General features: G+C 47.7%; 14 protein-coding genes across 14 annotated transcripts; 8 read left to right on the forward strand and 6 right to left on the reverse strand.

The window, feature by feature from the left end:
* Window positions 1-5: 5 nt before the first annotated feature.
* Window positions 6-756, forward strand: EDB91DRAFT_1241307 (mago nashi; the record flags this gene model as incomplete). Its single annotated transcript, XM_041322063.1, has 7 exons — window positions 6-40; window positions 91-96; window positions 145-260; window positions 310-373; window positions 420-507; window positions 566-655; window positions 706-756. The coding sequence occupies 7 exons, from the start codon at window positions 6-8 to the stop codon at window positions 754-756; spliced, it is 450 nt and encodes a 149-aa protein (XP_041184038.1).
* Window positions 757-1076: 320 nt separating this feature from the next.
* On the reverse strand, window positions 1077-5005 carry EDB91DRAFT_1076307 (P-loop containing nucleoside triphosphate hydrolase protein; the record flags this gene model as incomplete). Its single annotated transcript, XM_041314860.1, has 14 exons — window positions 1077-1294; window positions 1349-1572; window positions 1621-1999; window positions 2053-2294; window positions 2347-2516; window positions 2579-2736; window positions 2789-2945; window positions 3001-3203; window positions 3258-3460; window positions 3513-3827; window positions 3875-3951; window positions 4000-4130; window positions 4181-4718; window positions 4772-5005. 14 exons carry the CDS (start codon window positions 5003-5005, stop codon window positions 1077-1079), a joined length of 3249 nt encoding a protein of 1082 aa, XP_041184039.1.
* A 145-nt stretch (window positions 5006-5150) lies between these two features.
* Window positions 5151-6127, forward strand: EDB91DRAFT_1091207 (Gar1/Naf1 RNA binding region-domain-containing protein). Its single transcript, XM_041316670.1, has 5 exons — window positions 5151-5210; window positions 5263-5325; window positions 5375-5650; window positions 5708-5716; window positions 5770-6127. Exons 1-5 carry the CDS (start codon window positions 5174-5176, stop codon window positions 6000-6002), a joined length of 618 nt encoding a protein of 205 aa, XP_041184040.1. The 5' UTR covers window positions 5151-5173; the 3' UTR covers window positions 6003-6127.
* On the reverse strand, window positions 5899-6878 carry EDB91DRAFT_147 (uncharacterized protein). The gene is made up of 5 exons (XM_041326231.1): window positions 6678-6878; window positions 6545-6629; window positions 6292-6495; window positions 6174-6244; window positions 5899-6124 (listed from the first exon to the last, which is right to left on the reverse strand). The coding sequence occupies exons 1-5, from the start codon at window positions 6840-6842 to the stop codon at window positions 6050-6052; spliced, it is 600 nt and encodes a 199-aa protein (XP_041184041.1). The 5' UTR covers window positions 6843-6878; the 3' UTR covers window positions 5899-6049.
* Window positions 6879-6900: 22 nt separating this feature from the next.
* EDB91DRAFT_1091216 (P-loop containing nucleoside triphosphate hydrolase protein) lies at window positions 6901-10118 on the forward strand. The gene is made up of 19 exons (XM_041316671.1): window positions 6901-7138; window positions 7197-7274; window positions 7331-7467; window positions 7519-7647; window positions 7695-7753; window positions 7813-8032; window positions 8085-8170; window positions 8232-8364; window positions 8412-8465; window positions 8511-8759; window positions 8833-8901; window positions 8953-9021; window positions 9076-9153; window positions 9205-9295; window positions 9321-9452; window positions 9493-9524; window positions 9575-9669; window positions 9719-9751; window positions 9802-10118. The coding sequence occupies exons 1-19, from the start codon at window positions 6982-6984 to the stop codon at window positions 9848-9850; spliced, it is 1950 nt and encodes a 649-aa protein (XP_041184042.1). The 5' UTR covers window positions 6901-6981; the 3' UTR covers window positions 9851-10118.
* Window positions 10119-10139: 21 nt separating this feature from the next.
* On the forward strand, window positions 10140-10931 carry EDB91DRAFT_284 (uncharacterized protein). Its single transcript, XM_041326710.1, has 4 exons — window positions 10140-10210; window positions 10277-10641; window positions 10697-10772; window positions 10822-10931. Exons 1-4 carry the CDS (start codon window positions 10145-10147, stop codon window positions 10843-10845), a joined length of 531 nt encoding a protein of 176 aa, XP_041184043.1. The 5' UTR covers window positions 10140-10144; the 3' UTR covers window positions 10846-10931.
* Window positions 10932-11017: 86 nt separating this feature from the next.
* Window positions 11018-11948, reverse strand: EDB91DRAFT_1241314 (uncharacterized protein; the record flags this gene model as incomplete). Its single annotated transcript, XM_041322064.1, has 2 exons — window positions 11018-11665; window positions 11715-11948. 2 exons carry the CDS (start codon window positions 11946-11948, stop codon window positions 11018-11020), a joined length of 882 nt encoding a protein of 293 aa, XP_041184044.1.
* A 1501-nt stretch (window positions 11949-13449) lies between these two features.
* EDB91DRAFT_1233088 (fungal-specific transcription factor domain-containing protein) lies at window positions 13450-15666 on the forward strand (the record flags this gene model as incomplete). The annotated part of the gene is made up of 12 exons (XM_041321070.1): window positions 13450-13530; window positions 13582-13646; window positions 13703-13747; window positions 13798-13970; window positions 14027-14565; window positions 14621-14644; window positions 14696-14869; window positions 14917-15021; window positions 15071-15212; window positions 15269-15366; window positions 15419-15523; window positions 15571-15666. The coding sequence occupies 12 exons, from the start codon at window positions 13450-13452 to the stop codon at window positions 15664-15666; spliced, it is 1647 nt and encodes a 548-aa protein (XP_041184045.1).
* Window positions 15667-16466: 800 nt separating this feature from the next.
* EDB91DRAFT_1212596 (uncharacterized protein) lies at window positions 16467-18039 on the reverse strand. Its single transcript, XM_041320764.1, has 6 exons — window positions 17794-18039; window positions 17625-17737; window positions 17401-17576; window positions 16954-17338; window positions 16787-16897; window positions 16467-16729 (listed from the first exon to the last, which is right to left on the reverse strand). Exons 1-6 carry the CDS (start codon window positions 17917-17919, stop codon window positions 16498-16500), a joined length of 1143 nt encoding a protein of 380 aa, XP_041184046.1. The 5' UTR covers window positions 17920-18039; the 3' UTR covers window positions 16467-16497.
* A 65-nt stretch (window positions 18040-18104) lies between these two features.
* On the forward strand, window positions 18105-18663 carry EDB91DRAFT_1212599 (ribosomal protein S27-domain-containing protein). The gene is made up of 4 exons (XM_041320765.1): window positions 18105-18166; window positions 18216-18327; window positions 18382-18492; window positions 18547-18663. Exons 1-4 carry the CDS (start codon window positions 18164-18166, stop codon window positions 18570-18572), a joined length of 252 nt encoding a protein of 83 aa, XP_041184047.1. The 5' UTR covers window positions 18105-18163; the 3' UTR covers window positions 18573-18663.
* Window positions 18664-19156: 493 nt separating this feature from the next.
* Window positions 19157-19920, reverse strand: EDB91DRAFT_1091242 (uncharacterized protein). Its single transcript, XM_041316672.1, has 5 exons — window positions 19742-19920; window positions 19648-19689; window positions 19431-19592; window positions 19247-19374; window positions 19157-19178 (listed from the first exon to the last, which is right to left on the reverse strand). Exons 1-3 carry the CDS (start codon window positions 19850-19852, stop codon window positions 19443-19445), a joined length of 303 nt encoding a protein of 100 aa, XP_041184048.1. The 5' UTR covers window positions 19853-19920; the 3' UTR covers window positions 19157-19178; window positions 19247-19374; window positions 19431-19442.
* A 1299-nt stretch (window positions 19921-21219) lies between these two features.
* On the reverse strand, window positions 21220-22474 carry EDB91DRAFT_1233092 (ATP-NAD kinase-like domain-containing protein; the record flags this gene model as incomplete). Its single annotated transcript, XM_041321071.1, has 2 exons — window positions 21220-21348; window positions 21398-22474. The coding sequence occupies 2 exons, from the start codon at window positions 22472-22474 to the stop codon at window positions 21220-21222; spliced, it is 1206 nt and encodes a 401-aa protein (XP_041184049.1).
* Window positions 22475-22830: 356 nt separating this feature from the next.
* Window positions 22831-25443, forward strand: EDB91DRAFT_1091253 (uncharacterized protein). Its single transcript, XM_041316673.1, has 16 exons — window positions 22831-23128; window positions 23188-23282; window positions 23342-23382; window positions 23441-23461; window positions 23511-23549; window positions 23605-23650; window positions 23707-23716; window positions 23845-23933; window positions 23987-24192; window positions 24252-24307; window positions 24362-24443; window positions 24496-24602; window positions 24654-24736; window positions 24787-24797; window positions 24852-24952; window positions 25005-25443. Exons 1-16 carry the CDS (start codon window positions 22995-22997, stop codon window positions 25150-25152), a joined length of 1269 nt encoding a protein of 422 aa, XP_041184050.1. The 5' UTR covers window positions 22831-22994; the 3' UTR covers window positions 25153-25443.
* EDB91DRAFT_1091262 (carbon-nitrogen hydrolase) lies at window positions 25433-27312 on the forward strand. The gene is made up of 11 exons (XM_041316674.1): window positions 25433-25851; window positions 25901-26060; window positions 26119-26187; window positions 26235-26305; window positions 26361-26409; window positions 26462-26536; window positions 26589-26667; window positions 26717-26786; window positions 26839-26867; window positions 26918-26973; window positions 27030-27312. Exons 1-11 carry the CDS (start codon window positions 25609-25611, stop codon window positions 27113-27115), a joined length of 987 nt encoding a protein of 328 aa, XP_041184051.1. The 5' UTR covers window positions 25433-25608; the 3' UTR covers window positions 27116-27312.
* Window positions 27313-27405: the final 93 nt, after the last annotated feature.

The following is a 27405-nucleotide window of genomic DNA, read 5'->3' on the forward strand; positions in this document are numbered from 1 at the left end:
CCGCCATGTCCTCCCATGACAGTGACCCATTCTACCTCAGGTGAGTGTGTTGCTAATTCATGAAATAACTAGGCTGAAATGAGTTTGTAGATACTAGTAAATCATAATTCATCCTATTTGTTTTGTCGCTAAACATTCATGTAGCACTGGCCATTCAGGAAAACACGGTCATGAATTCTTGGAGTTTGAGTACTCCCATGGTCGTCTTCGATATGCCAACAACTCGAACTATAGGAATGACAGTTTGATCCGGAAAGAAAGTCAGTAATACGACTTGAATTCTTCGCGAGTACTGATGCAAGTTCTTAGTGTGGGTTGGGCCATTAGTGGTGAAGGAGCTCAAGCGCATTGTGGAATCGAGTGAAATCACAAAGTAAATATACTCTGCCCTATTTTCGATCTGCTGACTGGCCATTTAGGGAGGATGACACAAACTGGCCGAAGAAGAACATCGTTGGAAAGCAAGAACTCGAGATTCGCGTAGGCAATGACCACATTGCTTTCGAGGTTCGTAACTGGCAGCACTCTTGCGAATGCGACCTTATACATACTTCGTCACATTTAGACTGCGAAAATCGGGTCCCTTGTTGACATCCAAGACAGCGAGGATCCTGAAGGACTTCGCGTGTTTTACTACCTCGTACAAGACTTGAAGGTGTGTCTCCGCTTACTTTTCCTCGCGCGATCTTATAACCATTTGCGTAGTGTCTGATATTCTCCCTTATTTCTCTTCACTTCAAAATCAAGCCTATCTAGCTACATTCGTATCTCTTGTGCCAGGCCGAAATGACGCGGCGCATGTTCACGCAGCACCACAAAATGTTACCTTTGTATCACCTTCACACAACGTCGCTCAAATCACTTTCCAATTTTATTGGTCCTCTGCCTCCGGAACTGGCGAGCATGAATAGACTATATCTAGGCTCAATGCGCCAGTGCCACTAAACCTCCAAGGTATCTTCTAGTACTCTTGGATGTTGTGACATTGCAGATTAGTGCTCCAACTCAACACGCCTTCTAACATGCGATGCAAGAAAGCTCGATTTATGGCATCCAGACACAGACAACACCATCAGTTACATATCTTCCACAATTTCCTGCATGAATCTCCTCTGAATAGTAGCATAGTGCTGCATTTCTGCTGCACTAACACTAGGGACTAGCTCGTTCAGTGCACGGATGAAGTCCACCTGAGTAACCAAAATGTGCAAGTCATCTGATTTGGCGATTTCAGTGAGATAGTACTGAGGTGTTAGTTGGTGTTGTCGAAATTCTGATTGTTTGTTGAGTTGTGCTGCTCAGCGCGTCGTCAAAAAAATCACATCGAGTGTTTAGTGTTCTGACAAACCTATTTTGCTGTCCAGCTCGGCAACCTTCCTGTTTAGTGCATTTAACATTGCGTCAGAGCATAAAGCATAGAAGTCAGCTCCCGTGTAGTGGAACGGGCACTCTCGAGCAATGTCCGCAAGGCTGAGATCACGACTAAGCTTGAATTTTCTCGTGAGGGCATGAAGGATATCAAGCTGAGCTTCGTGCGTGTCGCTAACTCCGAGATATAACATTCGATCAAACCTGAGGAATGGATGAAAGGCTGATTACACAGAGAATGTTACCACAAACCTTCCAGGTCGCAAAAGAGCCGGATCTAATAGGTCGGGGCGATTGGTAGCTCCGATGACGAAGACATCGCCTCCACCCCCAGCAGACATACCATCCAGTTCTGCAAGAAGCTGGCTCACAATACGGTCCATAACACCACCTGAATCTCCTTGGTTGCCTCGCTTTGGCGCTACAGAGTCAAGTTCATCAAAAAAAATGACGCATGGTTTTGCGTCACGAGCACGTTGAAATATGCGTCGAACGTTTGCTTCAGACTCTCCAATGTACATGTTCAGGAGTTCGGGTCCTTTCACCGAAAAGAAATTCAATGAGCACGAAGTTGCCACTGCCTTCGCGAGCAGCGTTTTCCCTGTGCCTGGGGGCCCATACAACAAGATTCCTGTGTGGCTCCATAATTCAGTAGCTGAGATGGGAACCAGAAATCATGCAGACCTGAACGCTTCTTCAATCCTTCGATGAATAATTCGGGGTGCTCTAACGGAAGTTGGATGGTGTCCAATATCTCGTTCTTTACTCTCGACAAACCACCGATGTCCTGCCACATGACCGCAGGAATCTTCGGAGCCCCAATGTTTTGAGCGAACGTCGTCCTCGCCTTCAAAAGGGAAGATTCCAAGTGATTTGCTCGAATAGCTATGGTACTCCGGGACCATGTTCGACGAGCAATTTCGTCACTGCAGACATCGTGATCAGCAAGGTTATTAATTCGAAAAGCTCTCACCGCACAGTGACTCTCTAACAGCAATAACCTCCGCTTGTGTCAAAAAGTCGAATATATCAATGGCAACTAGTGCAGCAGTCTGTATGGCAAAAGAAGCCACTGAAACATCGGAAGCCAGCTTGACATGATCCATGCAATGACGTATTATACCCGATCGTTCTGCCTCAGTCGGAGCCTGTAAGAGGTACAGCGAATGATATACAACGTGTTTGTGTGAGCAGTCAATGGTGGTCCCACCTTTAGTGCAAATTCATTTGTAAAGCGCGAGAGGAGGATAGCAGGGATCTTAGAAGTGTCACTCGCAGTTGCAATGACGAAAATCTGGCTGCCCGTGGATTGCGTATGGACCTCCACGTCTGCTAAACAATCGTTCAGGGCATGTGACATTGTGATACCTAAAGCTTTGGTTAAGATGATGATAGTGCACTAAGGAAGATTTATGCACACCTTTTCCCGGTTCCAAAGCTGGAGTAGACTGGGACAGCGCGTCTAGGTGCCGAATCACGATCGCGCATGGTGCGCATGAACTTGCCATTTCAACTCGAGCTCTTAAGCTGCCTTCTGTATTGACTTGATTTTCCGAAATTATCGCAAAACAGTTAATCTATCGTTTAGAAGGAATCAATCTCATGAAGGAGGAGCTCAGTGGTTGATTGCACCTCTGCAATATGGATTCCAAGCCGTCGTGCTATAGAAGAAGCCATTGTAAACTTCCCGGACCCTCGAGCTCCTGAAATAAGCAGAAATGGTCGAATGCCAAATTCTACAGCTCCCTTGAATCGAGGAGCATCCGACAAACGAGTCATTGCATCCATTGTGCCAGCTGAGAAAGATGATTCTCCTGATCTGGTACCAGCGTCATCTACTCGGTTGTCAACGACGCGTCACTCAACGCCGCAAATGCTAAAGTTCTCACGAAGGGCATTATAGCTTGGTATATCTGGTGAGCTTTTATTTTGTGTTCCGAGCTGCACGATTCGAGTATGCTGGGAGTCGACGAAACAGCCGTAGTCGCCTCGAGCAAACTGGGGGTAAATGCAATAGTCATCAACAGCATTGATAGGGTCGTAGTCGACCTTGTCCACGACAAAGGACACCACTGCGTTACCGCTTGACCGCCTAGTACCAAACATGAGGCAGGCTTCAAATGTTTTGTGCAGATCAAGCTCACCAATATATTGGAAGTTTGCCCTTGTCAAGTTTATCAATAACTTCTGCGTTGTCGGTATCAATGAACACATTAATTAAATCTCCTGGTTTGACCATGCGTTTACAGGAACTGAAGTAAGATTGTATTTCTTGGAGAAAAAGAGTCTCGAACTTGCGTCCGGTGGAAAAAGGTGATGTAATGCGAGAAAGAGTAAGGGATCGAGCGACTGGTATTGCCGGTTGACGGTTACCAAAAGGGCTTGGACGAATCCACACCAGACCGGAAGAGTCCACACGGATGCTGGAAACCAGTGACGGCGAAGCCTTCACAACACCACTGGGGATCCCTTCAGCATAGGATAAAATCACATATCAAAAACTCACGAAGGCACCGATTCGCAATCATGCGCAAACACCCGCACTAACCTTGCTTGTGATGACTCGAGGTCGCTCACAATAGCCTGAGCACAGTGAGTTTAATGTCGCAGAAAGGAAGGTAATAAACGTACCCAGTCTCCATCAAGGACACCAACTCGACGAAAATCAGAGGTTCGCAGGTACAGCGCGACATCATTGTTAGGGACATCTCGATCCTCTCGCGAAAGCGGTTGAAGACGGAAACAAGCGTCCATTGCGGCGGCTGCAACGTTAAGTTATGTTAACAGGACGCTTAAAGCGGCGGATACGCACCCTCATACGGACCAGCATGATGAGCCACGGCTGCCGGTAGTGCGGCAGTGATGAGAAAAGATTCGCTGATCTCGAGCGGCTCCGAAGCTAGCTCAGCATCAGATGAGTGTATGCCAACAGTCGACGAGTCTCCTCCAATTTCTGCTCCCTGGTCACAACAAGTCACCACAAACTGCGTGACATTTCGCCGTATGATCCCTTGAGAGTATGGATATGCAACATCAATTTTATAGCGATATGGATAGAGCGCCGAGGGGGATGTTTCAGATGCATCGCCATTTGAGAGAGATAACGTTCGGGGAACATGCAATTCTTCACCAGTGCGGATTATCAGCGATGAGTTGAAGAGCCATTCCTCCATGGCAGAGCTGTGGGACGACGCGAAACTGTATGCGTCAGGGGTTTGGGCTGTCAATACCACTTCGGAGAGCGAGACGTCTTCTGCACGAGACAAGTACAGTTTTTGCTGACTATTGAATGTCCCAAAAATATGAGGATACAGGTCTGACCAGTGAGGTGGTATTGCGATGCACTCAATCTTGTGGCAATGATTACATGAAACAAAAACATGACCATATGTAATGGACGCACATCAGGATCCTCGTTCGCCCAACAAGTCAAACATTCCAAATCTTGGAAGGTTAACAAGGGCGCGATTGAGTCGCCCGACGATATTATGATGAGAACACGAGAATCTTGTGGTGTAGACAAATATGCCCACAATCGGGAGCTCAGGAGCACGGTGTCGCTACCAGCCTTGTCTGGAGGATCTTTGAGAGTGAATTCGCCTTCTACGCTGGGCGGCTGGCGGAAAAAGAAGCTCATTTGACAGGCGTGACAAAGGCTTGTCGGGGGGAGGCTTTTGTTGGCCGGAGAGCTAAAGGCTGGATGTGAATAACGCGAAACAGTACTTATGCGTGCATATGCGGTAACACTGCGGTAACATACATCCAACTGCTTACATAATCACATTGTTTTTATTCCTCATACACCATGAGTCGAGGTGCAAGTGGTTTTAGCAGAGGTGGAGGTACGAGTTCAAATTATAATTACTGAGACTCCAGTTTGGCTGATTCTTCTAGGACGCGGTGGAGGACGCGGAGGATTCCAGCAGCGCGATTTCGGTCCTCCAGCTACAGTCGTCGGTAAGACATTCCCCTCACAATTTCGCGTCACAATTTTCATCGTTTGCAGAAATGGGGACATTTATGCATGCTGTAGAAGACGAGATGTTGTGCTCCTCTCTCATATCCGACAGGGTTCCTTACTTCAATGCCCCCATTTACCTCCAAAACAAATCTGTGATCGGCAAGGTTGACGAGATTCTTGGCCCTATCAATGAAGTTTACTTCTCAGTCAAAATGGGAGAAGGGATGGTTGCGAGCAGCTTCAAGCAAGGAGATAAAGTATACATCGGAGGGGATAAACTGTTGCCCATTGAGCGATTCCTCCCAAAACCAAAAGTTGCAGGTATGCTGTATTCTGTATGTCTCTCTCAAGTTCTGCGCCTGAGCTTTATTTGTCTAGGTGTAACAAGTACATCTCTCCTCTCTTATATAAGCTTCTGATTCACTGTAGATCATTTCTAGAGCGCGGGCGCGGGACTGCAAGGGGCGCTGGGCCACGGGGACGGGGGGCCCCTGGTGGACGAGGACGGGGAGGACGAGGCGCTAGTAGGGGTGGGGCAAGAGGTGGCTTTGGTGGTGGCTTTGGTGGTGACCGGGGTAGCCGAGGAGGGGGTTTCAGAGGAGGAAGTGGCCGTGGTAGCAGTGGTGGAGGTTACGCTCCTCGAGGTGGAAGAGGCGGGTTCAGGGGATCGTGATAATAGTGTCAGCATTATGTTGGTCCCAGCATGTATTTGTGTAGATGTCAAGGTTTCAGTGCCTTCACCTCGCTCGAAACAGTGATGAATCTGTTTACCCGCTCATGTTGCATGGAAATAGACTGCAGAAATCAATGTAACACATTGAATTAGGCGTCGAAAGAACCCTACCTGAGAAAGCTGAGCCGACATGGCAACAGCATTCACGAACGTATCTTCCATCCCCGGGTCGAGTTGGCTGTCTATTGCAGAGTTAGATGGTGTTCTCCCATTCAACTTCCACACATACCATCGAAATCTGAAAGTTCTGATTTCTGATTCGCATCAGTATCCATGTCAACACCACGATGCTGGGCGTAAACCCCCTGAACCAGGGCTTCGACTTCCGTGGGACGTGTCCGGCGGCGGCCTGCAATTTCCCTATCCCACTTCAGTCGCTGATCGGAGAGTGACCAAATATGTCGATCAAGAGCCTCATCAAAAGGCTCCATCTCTACAACCCATGAGCGACATTAACTCACTGTCAAACATCTAACCCTCACCTTCTTCGTCATCGCATGGATCTTCGGTGGTCCGTCCGTTGATACGGAGATTTGGTCTAGTTATCGCAAAAAGTGTGTCAAGGAACTAACGTTTTTCAGAACATCATGTTTGAACGAAAGGTGCTTTGCTCACTTGATTTATGTGAGGCAGAAATGTATCCCTATCTTGACTGGCATCTTGAGACTGAAGTTCCAAGTCCAATCTACCAAGAAAAGCGGTTGAAATATTTCGCTGAAGACGTCGCCAATCCTGTTCTGTCTCCACTGATATTTTGGGTAGATCTTCTCGGGCATCCATTTGAAGGGTAAAGAACGATGTAATGAACAAGTGCAGCGCGTTATTGTCGGTTGTTTGTACGTTGCGTGCAAAGCCTTTGGATCCAAACAACCATCTATCGTTCATCTATGCATACTTAGATCATTTCCCGCCAACCATCATGTCCACCTTGACATTCTGGAAGCCAGGAACTGCAGGACCTGGGAGCACACTTGACAGAGCAACAGAGGAGGAAGGAAATGTCGTTCAATCTGCGCCTTCGCAGGGTTCCCTTTCTATACAAGCGCAGCGTGAACGATTGCCCATTTGGAAACACCGTATGTTCACTCACTATTACTTATTGTCGCTTCAGCACTACCCAACTTTCTTTTATAGGACAAAAACTTTTGCACTGTGTAGAGAAGTATGGTGTCACAATTGTCGTCGGTCAAACAGGATCAGGGAAAACAACTCGTGAGCAATCATCAAATATCGCAGATAATTCAAGTTCCATCTTACTCTAGGCTGAGAGCTACCCCAGTATCTCCTGGAATCGGGATGGGCTTCTGAAGGTAATGTCATTGCATGCACCCAACCACGACGCGTCGCAGCAACGTCTGTCGCTATCAGAGTTGCAGCCGAAGTTGGTACCCTTCTTGGGGATGAGGTACACCACCAAGTTAACGTACCTCCGCATTGCTGACGTGTATTCTCATAGGTTGGATATACTATTCGCTTTGAGGATGTCAGCGACAAGGAACGAACCCGGATATGTTACATGACCGATGGCATGCTCTTTCGAGAGACGCTAATTGATCCTCTTCTCTCGCGCTACAGCGTTATTATGGTTAGTACTGCACTTCTCTTGTCAGCATCCGCTCATTGAGTTGCCAGATTGACGAGGCGCACGAGCGAAGTCTCTACACAGATCTACTGCTGGGTGTCTTAAAGAAGTCTGTCAATTACACAAGCTTTCCCCCCGGCTACTTAGCTAAGATGGCGCGATTCACAGAATTAGACGCAAGCGCCCATCACTTAGGCTGATAGTGTCGTCAGCTACTTTGGACGCCAGATCGTTCTTGGAATACTTCACTTCGGGAACACATCCAGACGAAGCCACCATTGTTAGTCTGGAAGGGCGAATGTTTCCTGTTGAGGTTGCCTACCTTCAAGAGCCCGCTCCAGACTATGTGAGGAAGGCAGTTGAAGTTGCATGGAATATTAACTTGCAGGTGTGTTCCCTGAACCTTTTTGCTCTTTGCCACATGACCCCCTATTGTGCAGCACGGTGCCGGTGACATTCTGATATTCCTGACGGGACGTGAAGAAATAGAAAGATGCTTAGAGGAGCTCACAGAACTTATCCCTACGTACGCATACATTTTTCTCCCATATGATCCCTATGCTCATGCAAACCCTGATGCTATCTAGACTTCCACGAGGAGCTACACAGATAATTCCTCTTGCCCTGCACGCTGGCTTAAGCACGGAAGAACAGCTCAGGGTTTTCAATGTTACAGAACGAGGGACGCGGAAGGTTATCGCCGCCACAAACATCGCAGAAGTGAGTCCCACCATTTGTGTCAACCTGGCGTCTCATAATGTAATCAGGCCAGCGTCACCATCGACGGGGTGAAGTTTGTTGTTGACAGTGGGTTTGTAAAGGCAAGTTGCATTACTTTCTGGACCGCTCCATCTCACCAGCAACAGATACGGACATATAATCCAACCACGTTCCTTGCCTCACTGTCGACAGTTCCAGTTTCCCAAGCATCTGCTATACAGAGGGCTGGTCGCGCCGGACGGACCTCACCGGGAATTTGCTATCGTTTATATCCTGAATCCGTTTTCGCTTCTCTTCCTACCAGCACGCCGCCTGAGATCACTCGCACTGACGTGACCACTCCGATCCTGCAGCTGAAGTCGCTAGGTATAGATGATCTTATGAAGTTTGAATGGGTCTCGGCACCTCCAGCAGAAAGCATTCTCCGCGCCCTTGAGGGACTCTTTGCTGCAGGAATGATTAGGGGAGGATGGCCTCCTTACTCCGATTGGCGAGCGAGTCGCAGAATGCCCCATCGAGGTCAATATAGCTAGAATGGTACGTTTGCTAATAATTTTGGCTTTTGTTACATGGCTTGATCAAAGGCAGCTTTTTGCTTCGAAAGATTTCAATTGCGGCGAAGAAATTCTTACGATTGCTGCTATGGTCTCAATACAGGTGAGCGCCTCGCTGGTCCGATATCCCTATCATGTTTAACAAAATACATCGTAGGATGCATTCGTCATACCTGAAGGTGCTCCCGGAGCGATTGCAGAACTGGAGAGACGAAAATTCACAGCCGATGAAGGGGTATGATCCATCCTTGTCCGCTGCAATTCAGCAAACTGACATCTGAAACAGGATCATTTGACACTTTTGAATGGTACGTGTTATCTATGTTTGACAGTTGATTGCTTACGTTCAATAGCATACAATGCCTTCACTAAATACGGTCGATCTTCATCAGTGGTGCAAAGCTCATGCACTCAACTTTCGTGCCATGTCGAGAGCGGTGTCGATTCGGTCCCAGCTGAAGAAATACATGATTCGCTTCAACTTACCATTGCATAGCTGCGAGGGTGACGCTAAGCGGCTTCGGCAAGTGTCTGGTCAGTGGATATTGGCGCAATGGTGCCCGATGGGTTGCAGATGGAACGTACCGGTCGGTGAAGGGAAACAAAGTGAGCACTACTGCTAAGTGCATGATATTCACCGTTGTTCACTCAAACAGACCTTATATGTCCACCCTACATCTGTGCTTTTCACTCGAAAGCCGCGGACTGGGTGGATCGTCTTCCACGAAGTGGAAGAAACTAAGAGGACACAGTATGTCTATCTGCTTGGTTGAGGGGCTGCAAAGTTCATCTTTTCTTAGGATACGAATACTCTCAGAGATCGAACCAGATTGGTGAGTTAACTTTCTCCTTGTGACTCTGCACTCGCTCAACACTTGTGAAGGCTACTTGACTATGGGCATAAATACCAACATAGGCATGCTGCGGATTAATTTGGACGGGACTTGGTCCCGGTAGTCAATCAAATGGTGTCGTCCCACAATTGACCTGCGGCGAGGAGACTGGTGTTCGTTTCGCCTAGAATATGTGGTGACATCGCACCCATACTGTGAGGTAGTATTGAGGGCGTTGGGCTGGTGAGAGGTGGAGTTGTAAATGAACAGAATGTGCATTCGAAAAAGTGATCGAAACTTAAAGGCTTGCCGATCATGACCCGAGTTGAAAGTCCGAAACGCCATACAAAATAAGCTATGTAATACCGCAATTGTACTTAAGCCTTGTCAATCATGGGCGCTGGCCAGTCCAAAGCGGACACAGAAGAAAAGGTCTTTTACAACGAGACTCCCATACAGGTTTGGTCTACTTGCTGTCCTAAAAGCTAGTTTCCTAAGGTTGTGTACAATGTCAAGTTCTCGCAGGATGTCGTGAACCACCTCTCAGATCATTCAATGTCATCAGACACATCGCCAGAACGACAATCCACTCTTGACGTCCACATACGTGCTCGGATACAAGCGGAATTGGAGCATCTGCGAGCGGAAGAGGAAAATGTGCAGAAGGAAATCGAACTCGCCCTCGAGAGGGAGAATATCGACCGCGAAATGTCTCCGGCAGGCGGAGAATCTTCCGACGAGGTCCCTCAGGGCGATGTCAAGAATAGCACGACGTTGATGGGTGACCTTGAAGAGATTCGTAGCAAAGTGGACAGGTTCCAGGCCAGGAAACAGCTCAGCGATTATCCTGCGGTGAAGGAGAGCGGTGAAGCAGTAGTGTTCTGCTATAAGTGAGCCTATCCTACTGGTTTATCCCATCCTTTCACTCATTTGTCGCTTCCGTAGACAAAATCCCACCACTCCTTTGGACTGCTGGCGAGAAGTGAGCGAGTTTAACGCTAGCGTTGCTCAAGCGGAATCGGTAGGCAAAACGGGTCAGACGTTCGGGTTTCAACTCACTGTTTCCTCAGCAACATCTCGCTTCTCTTCGGTAATAGTCGCAATGGCACCGTCAAGAACCAAGAGCCTTCTCTACACTTATAGCGTGGTTCGTGACGTGTTTCATACATGTCTAATAGTGTGTAAACCCTATACTATGACTATTGAGTCGTGGAATTTCATGATTCGCCCTCTGGATTATCCAATCCGACACCCCGCAGCAGTGCTTCACGATTCTTCGCCCCCATATGCCACTCCAATTGAATCTGTTGACTGGGCCCCTTGCTGCAGGCACAGTGACCCAGCACTTATATTTGAAACTCGATGTGGGTTGGCATCGCTGTGCGTAGAATGTCGCAGTGTTGAGCAGGGAACTGTCAACTCCGCCTGCTGTTCGCCGATTGTGTGCGGCTCGGAGCTATGATCAAGTCTCGAAAGGTGTCTAGTGCCGAAAGTGTGGTCCAAGGCTGCTGTTATGGTAGCCACGGGCACGCGGACTTGTTCTTCCTCGGTCTGGGTAGAATACACCGAAGCAGTGCTGATGGTTGATTTATGAGACAACCTGTTCGAAGCCCTCCCAAATGATGTTCTGCTTCCACGTCCGGCGCTCTCTTTCAATTGATCAGAAGGACGTCGCAGAGCACGAGCTGGATTCTTTGGGGGTGTTATTGGTGGTCCCGGCAACGGTGCAGCGATGATCAAGGAATGCTGGACGGGAGTGGTGTTGGATGCAGTGGATACTGTGTTTGGTACTGAATCTACATGACTCGTTTTCCCGTCTGAGCACCCAGTATCGTCACAACTACTCGAGGGGCCACAGCCCTCCTCGTTTAGTTTGTCAGGGGTCGTTTGGGTTTGTCTCGTCGTAATACTTTGCTGTTGAGCATGATGAATGACCAAGACATCAAAATTACATGGAGCATACCTTGCGCGAGTGAGATCCTTTGTTGGACTGTCTGATGAACCATTTCCATCCCACCACTGCTATCACCACAAGGGCGATCCCGGCAGCAGTACCACCGACGACTGCTGGGATGGAGACCACTGTAGCGTGCTTGGTATTTGTGGTGGGCGTAACTGTGCTGGAGTTCGTTGAAACGATTTGCTCACGATTGATGTTAAGAGTGAGGTGGTTCACATTGCCGATGAGTAAGGGCATGACGAAGGGAACCGGGGATTAGTACCGAGTGAACATACCGACACCTTGTATGCGTCGTCGACAAGGTGTTACAAAGGGCCATGCGATTTAAGGATGTACAGAACACCAGTCACAAAGAATGGATGGATGAACGTGTTAGCCACGAGGTGTCCCTGATCCAAAACCAGCGCGCGCAATCGATATATTCGTGTATATGACATGGAATAAATGGACATCTTTGACCTACGTGAGAACACTTTATGCTGCGCAATCCTACTTCAAAGGTGGATAAATAGGTAGGACATATGGAATGCGGTCACAGTACCTTACCTTTTGTGACAGAGATGGAGTCACAGGGATGAGGGCGCATTTGATAATCTACAGCTAGTACTGTTCCTCGTGAGAGGTGACTTTTAATCCTGTAAAGTTGTGATCGGAATACAAATGCCAAGCTCATGCCAATTGTCTGTAGTAGTTTATTACAAAGTCTTGTGGTCAATTTAATATTGAAGCATGAACGCACGCAACCCCACAATGTACGTATCTGACCAGTAAGAAAACCGAGCCGCTGTGACGAAAATAGCTGTGTAGATCGGAGTTTGATCAATTGGAGCACATCGTGTTCAAGTCGCGTTGGTCGTTATTTTAAGAGTACTTGCTGGTTTCTCCCACTAAAAAATCAAATACCTTACATGCACGTTGTCCCGGCCTGGCATCCCCAAAGGCATAAGAACCCAAGAATCCCGACGACGCTCCAAGTAACGATATAGATTGTAAGATAAATGTAACGGCTAATTCCGGTCAACCAAAAATAACCGATGGTCCGGAGGGAGCGTACCTGTACCTAAGCTCGGCAACTTGCGTTCATTGAACTGCTTTTTCCCTCCTTCTCGGAAGTTAGGATAAGGCGATGCGCGAGGATACGCCTGGGACACGCATATAATGATAAGTTGCGCAAACTCGATAGATATACCAATGGGCGTACATATGATAGTTCACTATATACTTGCAATCACCTTAGGATTGTTCTTTAAGCATCCAGGAGTATCGGGATATGATGACATGTATGATCATCTTTAAAAGTAATTAAGGATGTATTTTGTTGTTTGTATTCGGACATTTTCATGATTGCCGCGTTCGGCAATTCGACTTCTTTCTGCCGCTCGGCTTTATTTGCGACAGATCCCACTGCGACTGTGCCCTTCCCCATCTCTCTCCGCTTCATCGATATCACAGCGTATTACTACTTTCAATTGTTCATCCTCCTACCTCTCTACTTCGCCCTCCTCTCTATCGTCTGTGGAAGTGTCTCCTCGTCCTCTATACTATTTTAACCTCTCTATACCTTAATTTCAGTCTAAATTAACCGGCCCTTCCCCGGTCGATAAAGAGACGCCGAGTCACCGTTGACGTTGATAACCGTATCGACTTCAAGTGGGAATGCAAGGCACTCCAGAGTTTGTGGACGAGCAGTCAATGGCAGCGTAAGACATTCTATAACGGCAAATCTCCTCAATCAAGTATGTTTATCAAGCCTCCCTCCAGTTCAAAACCGCCTATCGTGCGGAATCCAAGAGCATGCACCGTTTGTCGTGCAGCGAAGGTGCATGATCAATTGATGCTGACACAAATCAATCAACTGACTTCTTGATAGATGAAATGCGTCGGGGCAGAAGATGGTCTCAGGTCTTGTCAAAGGTGCAAACGAACAGGCGTAGAGTAAGCCATGAATTCCTCCGATATGTCCAGCAAGAGGTTGATCCCTTTTCCACAAGTTGTATCTTTGAAAAACATCGCAGAGGGCGTAAACCCGGGTCAAAGTCAGGATAATGCTCTTTGCTTTACCTACTCCTTCTCAATATCTCCAAAGGTTATCTGAAGCATCTAAAATGCTCCGACGATTAGAGAAAGGATTGAACACAGCAAAACTCAAGCAAAGTGACTCATCGTTGTCGACGGTATTCCCCGCCGACCCGCGTACTCCTCAGACAGAAAGCTCCCAGTTTGGCGGACTGCAGCCGTCAGATGCTTATGGTTCCGTTGGTAAATTCTTTTGCGTTAAGACACTACAAACAGTGACTCAAAACATACTATCATAGACGGATATGCCGCTTCCAGCGTCAGTTCACGCACCGTTGATCCAGAGGAGGATGACGACGGGGAACGGAGTGACGAGAAATTCCCCGCGAAATTGATCAGGAAGGAAAATTCCTTTTTCAGGACCATCCTCAACCCAGAACACAAGTCACCAATGCCCCATGTGTCTCGAGATCCTTACCTCGTTCAGTCATTGCGCCCAGCGCCTCTTCCCGTCGGTTTCAACGATCCAATCACAGCCGGCCTAATCAATGAAAACAAAGCAAAAATCCTCTTCGATGCAATCTTCCTTCGACTAAATCCATTTATCAATCTTTTCGATCCAGCTTTACATTCTGTTGCCTACGTGCGGTCCAAATGCCCTTTGTTATTTACTACCTTGATAATGGCTGGCTGCAAATTCTTCGAACCGAGCTTATACAAGGACTGTCTGAGGCTTGCTAATGAACTTGCAGTTCGGGCATTCGCAGAAGGTTGGAAACGAGTAGAAGTGATCCAAGCATTTGCGTGCCTTACTTATTGGAGAGAACAAGATGACAATGTGAGTGTGCCTTGAACCCTCTGACTCGACCTGCTCAAGCTGAACTTCGTCAAAGCGGACATGGATGTATATTGGATATGTACGCATTTGTTTATCAGTCTCCACAATTTAATTTATAGTTTTTGTTCAGGCGTGTCGGATGGCCGTAGAGCTTGGTCTCAACCGATATCATGCAAAACCTCCTGCTCACGAAAGCGACTTCCAGCTTCGTGAAAGACGAAACCGAGAGAGGACATACCTTGTCCTCTTTGTGCATGACCGGAGCCTCAGCATGCAGACGGGTCGGCATTGGATGCTTCCTGAAGTAAATCATTTTCTCTCCTAAGATACGACGGCTCACACTCGCTGCAGGATGACTTTATAAGGCATTCTGCTACCTGGCATGAGCAGGGCGGGTCCCCCATTCGATGCGAAGATGTCGTCGTTTCCGCTTTCATACAACTCCGTCGTATAGCGGTGAGACCTTTTCTTTCTATACCTGTATGATAAAATCTGATGGTATTAGACCGAAGCTACAGACATGTTCCACACGAACCGGAGTCTCGCGGACGGTGGAAACAGTCAAGTCAACATCGATATGGTGCTGAAAAACTGCAATGCGAAGCTCGCCTCGTGGAACACTACATGGGACCATGAGATGAGAAAAGGTAAGGAGCACTACATCTCGTCTTCTGATGCATTTGGCCTCATATCTTGTTGATAGCTAACGGAGAGTCCTTCCACTTTTCATTCATAAACTTCTTTTGCCTCTATTCGAGCCTTTTCTTGAATAGTTTTGGCGTTCAATCCAGTGTTCCACCCGTAAGTCGCAATTTTACCTCGATGTGCCGTTGCTATATTGTCTCACCCCCAGGCCAACCGCACGAATAGTCATGTCCGCGCCTTATCTGCGTGCTTCGAAAATGCATTGAGTGTGCTGGGAATCGCATCCAAAGACTTTAGAGAATTTGGTGTTTTGGTAAGTCTCACTTTAGCTCATTTCCCACCGATTAACACGTTATGCAGCGCTACGGACAAGAGACAACCTCTGTTATGACAGCATACTCTGCCATATTTCTATTGAAGGTAATAATTTTGCAACTTCAAATCGAGCAACGTTGATGTGTCGACCTTAGTTACTCCGTAGCTCTAACACTCATACAGACTTGCAATCAGAATTACCAGAGGGTGCAGCGCATCAGATCCATACTGCGATCACGAAAACAGCCGATGCGTATCAGGAAGCTTCCCACCTTTCGCCCACCTCAACATCGGCTGCTTACCATGCTCGGTTTTTGTGGAGTCTTGTTCGCAATGACATAGACCGAGCTCGACAGAACGCTCAAAAAGACATCCCGATCGACCCAAGCATGCAAAGTAAGCCGTCTCCACACTAAGCAATGTATTTGTTGACAGTTCATTTGGCAGGTTCCTATTCCCCAACTACCCCATGTGCACCTGAGCATTTTACATGCCCATCATCCGCTTCCTTACTGTCGTATTCTGGGTACCCGGCGCAAACCTCCCCTGATATAAGTAGCCATAACGCCTCTTGCGGAGGACCGAATTATCCAGATGCATTAGGTCGCACTTCTGGGTCGTATGGCCCTTCAAGTCAACTGTCCGGTTATAACATTGGGCATGTCTCAGAAACCGACTTTCATTACTACCGCAGTATGTTAGCCGAACTCGGTTTTGGGGATAATGGTACCACCGTTCCCTCGAATGACGGTTTCCGCAATATTGCCTACGGAGACACGGCTGGCGTTTATCCCCAAAACCCATACGTACATATACCACCTATCGGCCAAAGTGGATTTGGAACTAGTTAATTGGAGCGTTGCTTCTCTTGCACTTACTTATCTTCATACATGGAATTTTCTGGCTGCGCTTCAGTAACTCACTGGTATCGGTTCATGAATGACTTCATTATGGTTATTCTTCATTGAAAGGTCACTCAACACCAATGGGGAAAACAACGACTTCTACCCCATATGCAACCGCAAGCGCTGGATTGCCCCTCCTGGCCATAAAATCAAAATCTTGGACCCGATGAGGGCGGGGAGCGATATTAATAACGTGAGGTTGTGCATGAACGTAATTCATGTCGTGAACGTGAATAACAGCTCCTTTGGTTGGACAATGGGATGCAACAGCGAAATAATCCGGACTCGTCGGACACCATCTTGCAGACCAAAGTCAGGGCTTTGATGATTAATAACAATGGACAAAAAAAACGTACCGGAATTGGTGACCACCTTCAGGAAAACTGATACCTGTGTGTAAAGGTTGTCCACCCTGAGGCTTAGACAGGTCCCATATGGAAAAGCGGGAGCCGTAAGTTGCTCCTACGCTGAATGGTAAACAGAGTCAGCCGTAAGACGAACTCAGGACCAATTGTGCACAGACATATCGATGTTATCTTGACGCCAAGCTGCAAATCCCGTCCACTGTGATGAAATACCCATCAATGACTTGGACAAAGCGTGTGGTTCAACAAGCTCAATAACGCTAGAATGCCTCCAGCTCCCCTGCTCACTTTGCTCCGGATCAGACCTCCAGTCCGTCAAGAAAATAGAACCTCGGCAGTCTGAAACGAGAAATCCTTTGCTGCTGAATTGGTGGCAGTTCACAGTAACAAGGGGGTGAGGAAACGAAATCCCATATGCAGTTGGCTGATGACGGGGACGGGGTGATGACGACGCGTCGGTAATCATTGACACCTGTGGAGAAGGGATTCCGGAAGAAATATCCAGCGCTGGATGTAGATCCCAAACCATCAGCATTTTGTCATCTGAGCACAATATTTTTGGTATTCAGAGTATATTCACTATGCGATTTGAACGAATGATGCACCTGCCACGGTTGCGACATATCTCGCATTGTCTTGATCACGTCCTCCACAAAAGCACATATCATTGACTTTGCCGTGATGTCCGCTGAGACCACCACCAAACGCGAACATGTTCTCGGAAGATGTCGAAGACTTTGTTAGCAGGTGAAGACCGAAGTCTGAGGCAGCAGCAGCAATTCTGAGGCAGCGTCAACTTCATGTTTGCAGACAGTAAGGACCGCCTTACTCGATAACCCAGTCATCACTTGAACTAGGTGAAATGGATCGAGGCGACCACGCCAGGGCTGTTATGCGCCTTCCAACATGAAAAGACGCTACCCTTTCACTGGTAGGTGGGCTCTTAAAAGGGAAAAATAAATCAACGGCTTCGTTCATATAGCTAGGAGTGCACACACTACGCGGAAGACTTCCACTGAATGCTCCCCTGCGACAGCTAACAAGTCCGCCCCGTCGTCATTAGAACATGCGCGGACAACAAAGACGTCTGATCCGTGATTGATCCTCACTACTGCACTGTCCATCCTCAGACGCGAGGTTAATGAATCCAAGTGGATGTCGCTATTAAGTAGTATCTGCCAGGGTTTACAGTACTAGCTAGAAACCAAGCGTATGTACCATGCAACAACGCATTAATCGTAAGCAGCTTAGTGGCTTAGTCAGCTAATCATTGACACTTATAGCTCCGCTCAAACCTTAACTCACGACCAGGATCATCATCAAGTTTTCTGTATTTCTATCGCGGTAACAACAAAAACAGTTGTCGAAATGGTACGCCGCATGTCCTTGTTTATTCGAGATCCTCACTCAATCTGTTCAGCCTCTCGCCGTTGATCTATTGAACCCTTCTGCAGAGCATGAGCGCAAGCAGCACAAGCTCAAGCGTCTCGTGCAATCACCCAATTCATATTTTATGGATGTGAAATGTCCAGGTGTGCCCCGCCGCCTCAGACCCGATGACACCTAATCTCATGGGGTTTTTTTAGGCTGCTTTGCTATTACCACTGTCTTCTCTCACGCACAATCAGTAGTCCTTTGCGGCTCATGTGCAAGTGTCCTCTGCCAACCTACAGGTGGTAAGGCCAGACTGACGGAGGGTATGTCATCATGCTTTCTTGTTTGTGATGCATGTTTTCACCTCACTTTTACAGGCTGCTCGTTCCGCCGAAAGAACTAGATATTGTACTAGTAAAATACTACTAGAATTGTAGTGACCGAGCACCTGTTGATTTCTGCACAATCCGTTTGTTTCTCGCATTTTGTGTATGTGTCAGGACTCAGCAGCACTCTAAGCCAAGAACAGCAGCGCGAATAAAGAATTCGACCGCATGTCCGCGTCAGCCAACGAATGTGTGCCTCGTTAAGACATGCCGTCAGTTCGACGAAGGCCTTAAACAACTCAAACTCCACGATGCGCTCGATCACTCAAGTACCAAGAGACAAGAGACGCCGTCTACGAGGACAATACAGTGAGTGAATTGTTATATGGTATGCATCGTTGGTTCAAAAGCATGCCGCTCTCTTCATCGTTTTACACACGACATGTAGTTCGAAAAACGCCCCGACGCGACGATCTTGACGTTGCTTTGCTCCTTGCTATACACCATGATGAGTAAATTCCGTCACGACCATCGCCAGTGTAGCCCCCTTACAATTACGGGCGGGGATTCCAGCTAATGGGAGTCTGAAGAGTACCGTGTTGATGGCCGCATCTACGTTATTTATCATGACAAGACAAAAACAAAATCGACGCCCAAACCCTCGCTACCGATCCGCCAGACCACTGCCCGCCAAAAACAACCAATCACAAATCCAAACCAACTCGTTGAACACAATACGTGACGCACTCACCGTCTACTATTCTGCATCCTGAGCAATGAGATTGGAGGATAGATGTGGATTAGATACATTGGGACAATACGGAGAACCTGGATGAAATAAATGCATGCATTTGGGAGGAAGCAAGGGAGACCTAACAACTATAAGTGAAGTGACTTGTAAATGCCACGCGTGATGAGAACTTCAGATGACATACCGCTGCCCTGAACTACCACCATTTGAACCATCCTTTTGAACTCTGCGCAGCTGCCTCTGACTGAATCTGAAGTTCTTTCTCCCGCTCCATTCGTCGCGCAAGTTTGTATGCCTTTATTCTTGCCAGCTCTTCTCGGATGGCGGTTTGATCTGTTGGTATTTTCTGCATGGGTCGTAAGCACGCTGAGAGAGCATTGTATTAAGCCCAGAAAACTCACGCTGTGAGTCCTATCCGAGGCCGGGAATAGATGATCCTTATACTGGTGATAATAGTCAATGATGAATTCGTCCACAAACAAAAGTAGGACCCACAGGAAGGACATGATTATGGTACCAAGCAGGATCACCGAAATGCAGCAATGCCATGACGGGTACGAACAAGTATAGGCCAAATTTGAAGACTTCAAGATTTGGACCACCCATCGCTAATGCAGAATGTGTACAGTGCGCACTGCTGTAAAGAAGTGGCAAAGGCTGACAAACATGTTATAGCAGGCTCAATACAACATGTTCCGGAATCTCCTATACTTCTGAAAAACGAAGATGGCACTCGGCTTCTTTGCTACCTCGAGCAGTTCTCGGGAATAATAAAGGTCTCTTAGACCCTATTATCCGCTCCAGAATCCTTCTGCAGTACCTCCCCCGAGCCTAGCCACCCTCCCCTGACCTTCTGCAGGATACACTTCTACTCCTCTGCGACGCCGACCTCGCCAGCATCTCGTCTTAGGCATGCATGTGCCTTATGTAAATGGTAATTATTTTGGTAAACACAATTCATTAAGCACTGATATTAGTACCACCCTTGTCTCAAGCTACTCAACCATCTACTTTCTGGCTCCAGGTCGCTACTACCTTGCAGGCGTCGATCTTCGCCGACCTTTCGCACGGCTTCTTCTTCACGGAATGCCCGGTTAGCTTTCTCTCTAGCGCAGCCCATATCCTCTCGCCAACTTCGGTTTCACGCAGGCCCGTCCATGCGATCTCAGGTGGATGGATTGGTGTATTTTATGTTTGGGTACCGTCCATTTATCAAGTTTTCCTTTTTCTCCGTGCTTGCATCACTCACACCCAGTCTCACGCCGCCTCCATTCGCAAGTCGTTGTACTCGAACCGTGTCCGCTGTCCGCTCGCAAGCTCAGCGCTTCAGCTTCCACCTTCCGGGACTTTGTTGATGGCAAGGATGTGGTCTTATACGTGAAGGGCAAAAACGGGATAGGCCCTAGCCATTATGAACTAATCCAAGCCTGCATTCGAGAACCTACTGTCGTCCCATCTCATGACACCGTCACGCTTCTTGAGAATACCATAGCTAAAGAAAATGGACGGCATATGAGCGAATGGATGGCAAGGGTTGATTTTTGATCGACGCTTCCCTAGGAAGTTCGATCAGGCCGGAGTTCAGTCAAACGGTGCAGGAGGACGCTACCCTTTTCACCTCTAATTCGATAGAGTCCGGGTGTTTCTTGCCTCATTGTACATCTTCAACACATCCGAGACCTTCAACGCCTGCTGGGGCACGGAAAACGCAGCGGACGTGAAGACGACAATGAAATTGAGTTTAGGCAACGTTCCCGTAGCACCCAACGCGACGATTCACTTCCTTGTCCCCACTGACGATGAGCACAGGCATGTGAAAAAACTATACCAGTGATAGGATATCTAACGCTGAGCAAGGCCACAGAGGTGAACAAAGGCATCTCTCTCCTTTGGTGTGCAGTGCAGATCGATTGTACGGCATCGGCTAACGAAGTCTACGGAAGACATGGAAATCGGAGCAACTTTGCTTGAAATTATACATATACCAAAAATCCTGCACCATTCGCTGGTACTGCTGTCCTACATGCTGCCCTTCCACCTTTTTCAATTGAGAATATAGCTCCGTCTGAACACAGGAGGTGAGCCCTTTCATCGATGTCATCCTGCTTGCTGTAAGCGTGCGTATGAAGATTCCAGGCGGGGAAAACTCACAGGTATCCATTCCCATCCTCCGCACCGGATATATTCTACTAGAGTGGGACCAGCTCCTTCTCTGGTTATCTTTCCATCACCGGTGTATCTCAAGTTTATGTGGTCACCATCTTGATATGCTGCCATCAGCACAGCCGTTGATTTTTCCGCGAAGATATTTCGAGCTTCTGTGGTATCCATAACGAAGGTAGGATCGCGACAAGGTCGAACCATGACAATGTCTAGCGAGACTTCCGACGAAATAATCTCTGACGCAAGAGGGGTGATTCTAAAAGCGGGTTCCAAACGATCGACATTGACGGTAGACAGAAAGTATGCGAATGGGCCATACACATCCACAATTCCGTGGTCATCTGAATCTTCGTGGGTCACGAAAATCTTTTGGTCTGGATCATATATCTCCACGGACCGGGCAGATGGCGTAGGCAAGAGCTTGACATGGCTGCTGTACCATTGTGTTATATTGTTCCTCGCAGCGACTTTGAATCTTTCGATGCCTGGCACTTCTTTCCTCAGATTCTCAGAGTCGTGGAGAATAGACGCGTGCAAAGCAGTGGAAGTAACTACTGCTGAAACAGCGACCTTGGGAGAAGATTGCTTTGAGCTCGGCGGAGAAGAGAGGGTTGCGACAGCAAGTGTGAGAGGAACAACGTTCGAACCCCTGATGAATGCTTCAAGAGACTTCAGCTTGTATGCTGGGCTCTCAGGCATAGAGGTTGGCTTGAATAACGAGCAATAGAGAGCGTTTGCCGTCCCACACGGGACAAGAACCACACGAACCGATGATGATACGACACTCTCGCGTACACCTTTTAGTGCCACAAGCGAGAGTGCATTGATGATTTCGTGCAGCGTCCCATCGCCGGAGCCCAGGATAACTGTCACGTCGCCCTCGTATCGCTCTAGGAACTGGATCACTATGGTACCAGCATGCCCAGCGGCTCCAGTTGCCACGTTTTGGCTAACTCGGAGATGCGCTTCCTCGAGACGAGGAAAAACGTGCTCATTGAAAAAGGCCTCAGCAGTGCCGTCTCCACAGACGGGATTGTATATCACGAGCAGTGGACCACTTGTCATAGCAGTCTGATACGTAGTTAGTCTAAGTGACAATTCTCTGTACTGCATTCGTTGGGAATTGACTCACAAACCTGAAGATGTTGTTGGGCAAGCCTCCTCCACTGTCGATATTCTCTTGATAAGATAAGTAGGTCTGCTGATTGAGTAGTCAAACCTCTGGGACGCCTAGCTAACCTAATCATCGGTCCGGTCGGGACGCCGCATTAAGCCAAACAAGTAGTGACCAAACTGACCAAACGTCGAGCTCTCACAAGGGTGCGCTAAAAGTTAATATCGGTGTTAATCGATTATGTAATCCCACAAGCAAATATTTATTTAATTGAATTAAACAGACTGCGGCGCTAAATATTAGTTACCAAAGGCATACTTAGTATTAGTAGTATTACGGCCGAGGCGCAAGTGATAACTGTATACTGGGCTTGCCAACAGAATCTTCATGTCATTGGACTTTGCCAAGGCTTCTCAACCGCATTGATTACTCCCAGGATCCCTAGGAAACACGACAGGTTGTTCCCTAGCCATGATCATTACTCTCGCTCGCTCGCTGCTCATGGAGCCCGCCGAGGCAACGGAAGATCCGGTGGATTTAGCCACCTTCTGGTCGAAAATTGCTATCAGTGTCGTCCTTGTGCTTGCGGGAGGTGTATTTGCAGGGTAAGGGTGTTCAGTCTAGATATGTGCCATGTTTATTGTTGAATCTTGACCATTCATAGATTAACTCTCGGACTGATGGGGCTAGACGAATTGCACCTGCGTGTCCTGGCTACGTCATCAGAGGATTTGAAGGAGAAGCGCAATGCGCAGAAAGGTCGGTTTCAAAACAACCTTATCCCATCCTGAGTTTATAACTATTGGTTACATGACTAGTATTAAAACTGATGCAGAAAGGACGACATTGGGTATTAGTAGTAAGTATGTTGGGATACGCACGTACGCACAATAACTTATTGATCACTCATGGTGTAGGTGCTCCTTCTGGGCAACGTTGTAAGTGCCATTTCAGATGTCTATCCCTACAATAGCTCAATACCCGCAGGTCATCAACGAAAGTTTACCAATCTTTCTCAATGGTGCCGTAGGTAAAATCAATTGTTCGGCTTCGCGCAGATTCACAAATACTATTGCGCTAGATTGGTGGAGGCGTTGCGGCCGTTGTAATATCGACCACGGCGATAGGTATGTTCTTTTGTTGGTTGTTGAGTTTGCTATCTGTTGATCAGTGTCACTTGCAGTTATTTTTGGGTGCGTTCTCGCCCCTCTCCGAGTTGGACTTGTTGAACACATGCAATTTTATTCTTTTCCGCAGAGAGTACGTACAGTGTTCCATGTCCAGTGACATCCGATTGATCAATCATTACACTTTCCTACAGAATTATCCCGCAGGCGGTTAGCGTCAGATACGGCCTCGTAATTGGCGCTCGGTGCGCACCTTTTGTACTCGGCCTTATGTATTTGTTTGGTAGGTACGTGCTAAGCTATCCTGAGGACATAATAACTCCGGATGGCAAATAGCTCCTGTTGCATACCCCATCGCGAAGCTCCTTGATCACGCTCTGGGCCAGAATGAAGCTCACACTTACAAAAAGGCTGAGCTCAAATCATTTCTGCAATTCCATCGCACGGGAGAGGAGCCGCTACGAGATGACGAGATCAGTATATTGAATGGTGTGCTGGAGCTAAATACGAAGAATGTGGAAACAATCATGACACCAATCAAGGTAGGTACTCCATCAAGCGAGAGACAAGACAGTGTTGCTCACGTGTTTCGGAACTGTAGGACGTTGTAACGCTGAGCTCAGACGCTATTCTCGATCACGCAACGGTAGACGCAATGTACATATGATGGTTCCAGTGTTCTATTGTCATTTTAACTAATAGCTCGTTTAGTCTCACAAGCGGCTACTCGCGTTTTCCTGTACATGAACCCGGGAATCCAATGGCATTTCGCGGGCTTCTACTCATCAAGAAGGCAATTTCGATGTTACATATCAGTGCCCCTAGACGCTGAACTTGTTTTTCAGTTGTTGGTATATGATCCGGCGCGCGCTCTCCCAACCTCCGATTTCAAGCTCTCGGTTCTTCCAGAAGCACATCCCAGTATAAATTGTTTCCAGGCGCTGGATTATTTGTGAGGATTTTTACTTGGACTTCTGCAGTGCCTCTAATGAATGCACTGCAGTCAAACGGGACGTGCCCACCTACTACTGGTCAGTCGGACACCTGGCATCGCAGGCGGTGGAATTGGAGTAATCACGCTCGAAGGTGTGTCCTTCCCAAGCAACCTTGTCCCATTACTGATGTACATATTCTAGACATCATTGAGGTGCGTCTGTGTCCTGGACGCCAGGATATATTCAGGGATAACAATTTTCTGCAGGAGATTATATCAGAAGAAATCGTGGATGAAACAGATCGATACGAGGATAACCAGAGCAAAAGACGCGCGAAGCGAATAACTACTGCTGCTGTGATGCGAGGGTTCGCACTTAATTGTCGTTATTCCACAACTTTTGCTAACATATTTTCGAAGGATTGTGGAGCGGGAACGAAGTCTAACGCGAGCCTCGTCCATCGAGCAGACACCCCTATTGCGTGAAACACCTTCCACTCAGCGCTCCGAGCTCAATTATCTGACTCCTCGTTACGGTGCCATACCCAGCCAGTCCCCAAAACCATAGCACAAGATTTTGACCATATTCACAAGGCCGGATCTCGTTGCAGTTATTGGACGAATTTTCTTCGTGTTTGCTGTATTGATTGCTTTGCTCCATACTATCATCTTTCTAGAACTTGCTTTTGCTACTAGTCAATTGTTTTGCAACATAGACACGCATATTCGCGGGACGGCAACTGTGTCTGCCCGTGCGCCCTGCTTTCGAGTACTAAGCAGTCTGAGTTGCGCGGCAGCAAAGCTTTGAACAGTTCGAAAAAAATGAGATATGCGAGCATTCCTCTCTCGCTCTTCAAGCTTCATCCCTCAAACCAGCTGCAAGAGTGATGAACATGGACGCCAGGAGAGTTCCACTCGCTGTCAACTCAGTGTTCTAATCAAACGGGATCCCGGTCCGGTCCGGGTGGTAATATAGAGCCCGTGGGCCTCACTGATCTGAGAAGGTCCAAGGACCGTTAGTCCCATGCGTATGTTTCCGCACCTCCGTCTATCAGGAGCGCCTCTGTTATCGCACAACCTCAAACGTTTCACTTACCGCACCATGACTTCTGTCGCTCCTCCGGTCTTCAAGCCGTTCACTCTCACGTTGATCCAGCTCGGTTCTATCGGCTCTGACAAGGCAGCCAATCTTGAACATGCTCGTGAGATGATCATGAAGGCAGCAAAGGGCAATTCAGACACTAAGCCTCAGGTTGTCGTACTGCCAGTATGCGGTCAATTCTTTTTACCTGACATCTCATCTTATTTTATTTCAGGAATGTTTCAACTCGCCTTATGGCTATGTTCACTTCCCCGCGTATGCCGAGAATATTGGCTACACTGCTGGCAAGGAGTATGATGTTCAAGCGAGTGTAAGCGAAAGTGTTAAAATGCTGTCTTCTGCTGCGAAGGAGGCAGGAGTCTGGCTCATCGGAGGTCATACCCCACTCAAACGTGTGGCAAGGGGGTAGAGGGTTCATGTTTTATTTTACAGGCTCGATACCCGAGAGAGATGCGGAGACGAATAACGTCTACAACACTTGCACTGTGTATTCTCCGACAGGTGTCGAGTTCCCTGGATCTTACTGCACTCAACACTGACATACGTAGGTGCACTTGTTGCATCACATCGCAAGGTTCATCTATTTGACATCGATATTCCTGGGAAGATAACATTCAAGGTGTGCTCTTTTGTTCTCGCTTTAGCGCCCTTTCTGGACCTCACCTTAACTGCAGGAGAGTGAGACATTAACCGGAGGAACGACAACGAACTATTTTGACACTGGTACGAACCCCATACAAACTACTTGCGCCGCACCTGATGATCCTCTGCTCAGAATTTGCACGTATTGGCCTCGGTTTATGCTACGACGTCAGGTTCCAAGAACTAGCGATGATCGCGGCACGGCGAGGTCCGTGGCTCCATGATTTATATGAGGAACGAAAAACGCACAACCCCTCAAGGATGTCATGCTGTGGTGTATCCTGGGGCATTTAATCTTACCACTGGACCCTTGCATTGGGAACTCCTTCAACGAGCTCGGTAGCGTGGTTATCCGACTGTGCTCAATAGTTCTTGACGTATCCTCCAGGGCCGTTGATAACCAAGTTTTCTTTTCTATGTGCAGCCCGGCACGGGATATGACTGCCGGGTACAATGCGGTGCGTCACATTAACTGTGTGATCATGACATCTGAAATATCAAGATATATAGTGGGGGCACTCAATGGTCGTTGACCCATAGTAAGACATCTCCTTTGATGTACTTCGTTTCGCTCTAAAGAAACTTTCAGTGGCCGTGTTCTCGTGGAGGCCGATGAAAACGAGACCATCCTGCATGCCGATATCGGTGAATTTAACATCGTTCTCGTTATTTATGAGCTCTTGATTTGACACTGGATCTAGATCCCGAACCGTTCCAGGAGGTAAGAGCTGGAATACCAGTCACAAAACAGCGTCGCTTTGATGTCTATCCCGACGTGAGCGCTTGAGGGACGGCAGGCATGATTATGCTGTCTTCTGAAAGAAGAGTTGAAAAATATGTCAGAAAACTCCTAACTAGCCTGTGACAATACTTTTGAGGTTCCTCAATCATGCCTATTTACATGCACTTGATTAGAAGGAACGACTATCTGCAAACTAAACCTGTTAACCTAGCTACTGCTTGAAGCTGAAGCTGTGATCATGGACTTGGCAGTGAAAAAATGATCGAGAAAAAGGACTGTTTCCATTTTGAGAGAAGCCAGCAGTGTGCACAGCTACAGAAAATTCTGGTAGGTTC

Source organism: Suillus paluster (genome assembly GCF_016628075.1).
Source record: "Suillus paluster strain FC165 chromosome Unknown EDB91scaffold_1, whole genome shotgun sequence".
NCBI lineage: Eukaryota > Fungi > Basidiomycota > Agaricomycetes > Boletales > Suillaceae > Suillus > Suillus paluster.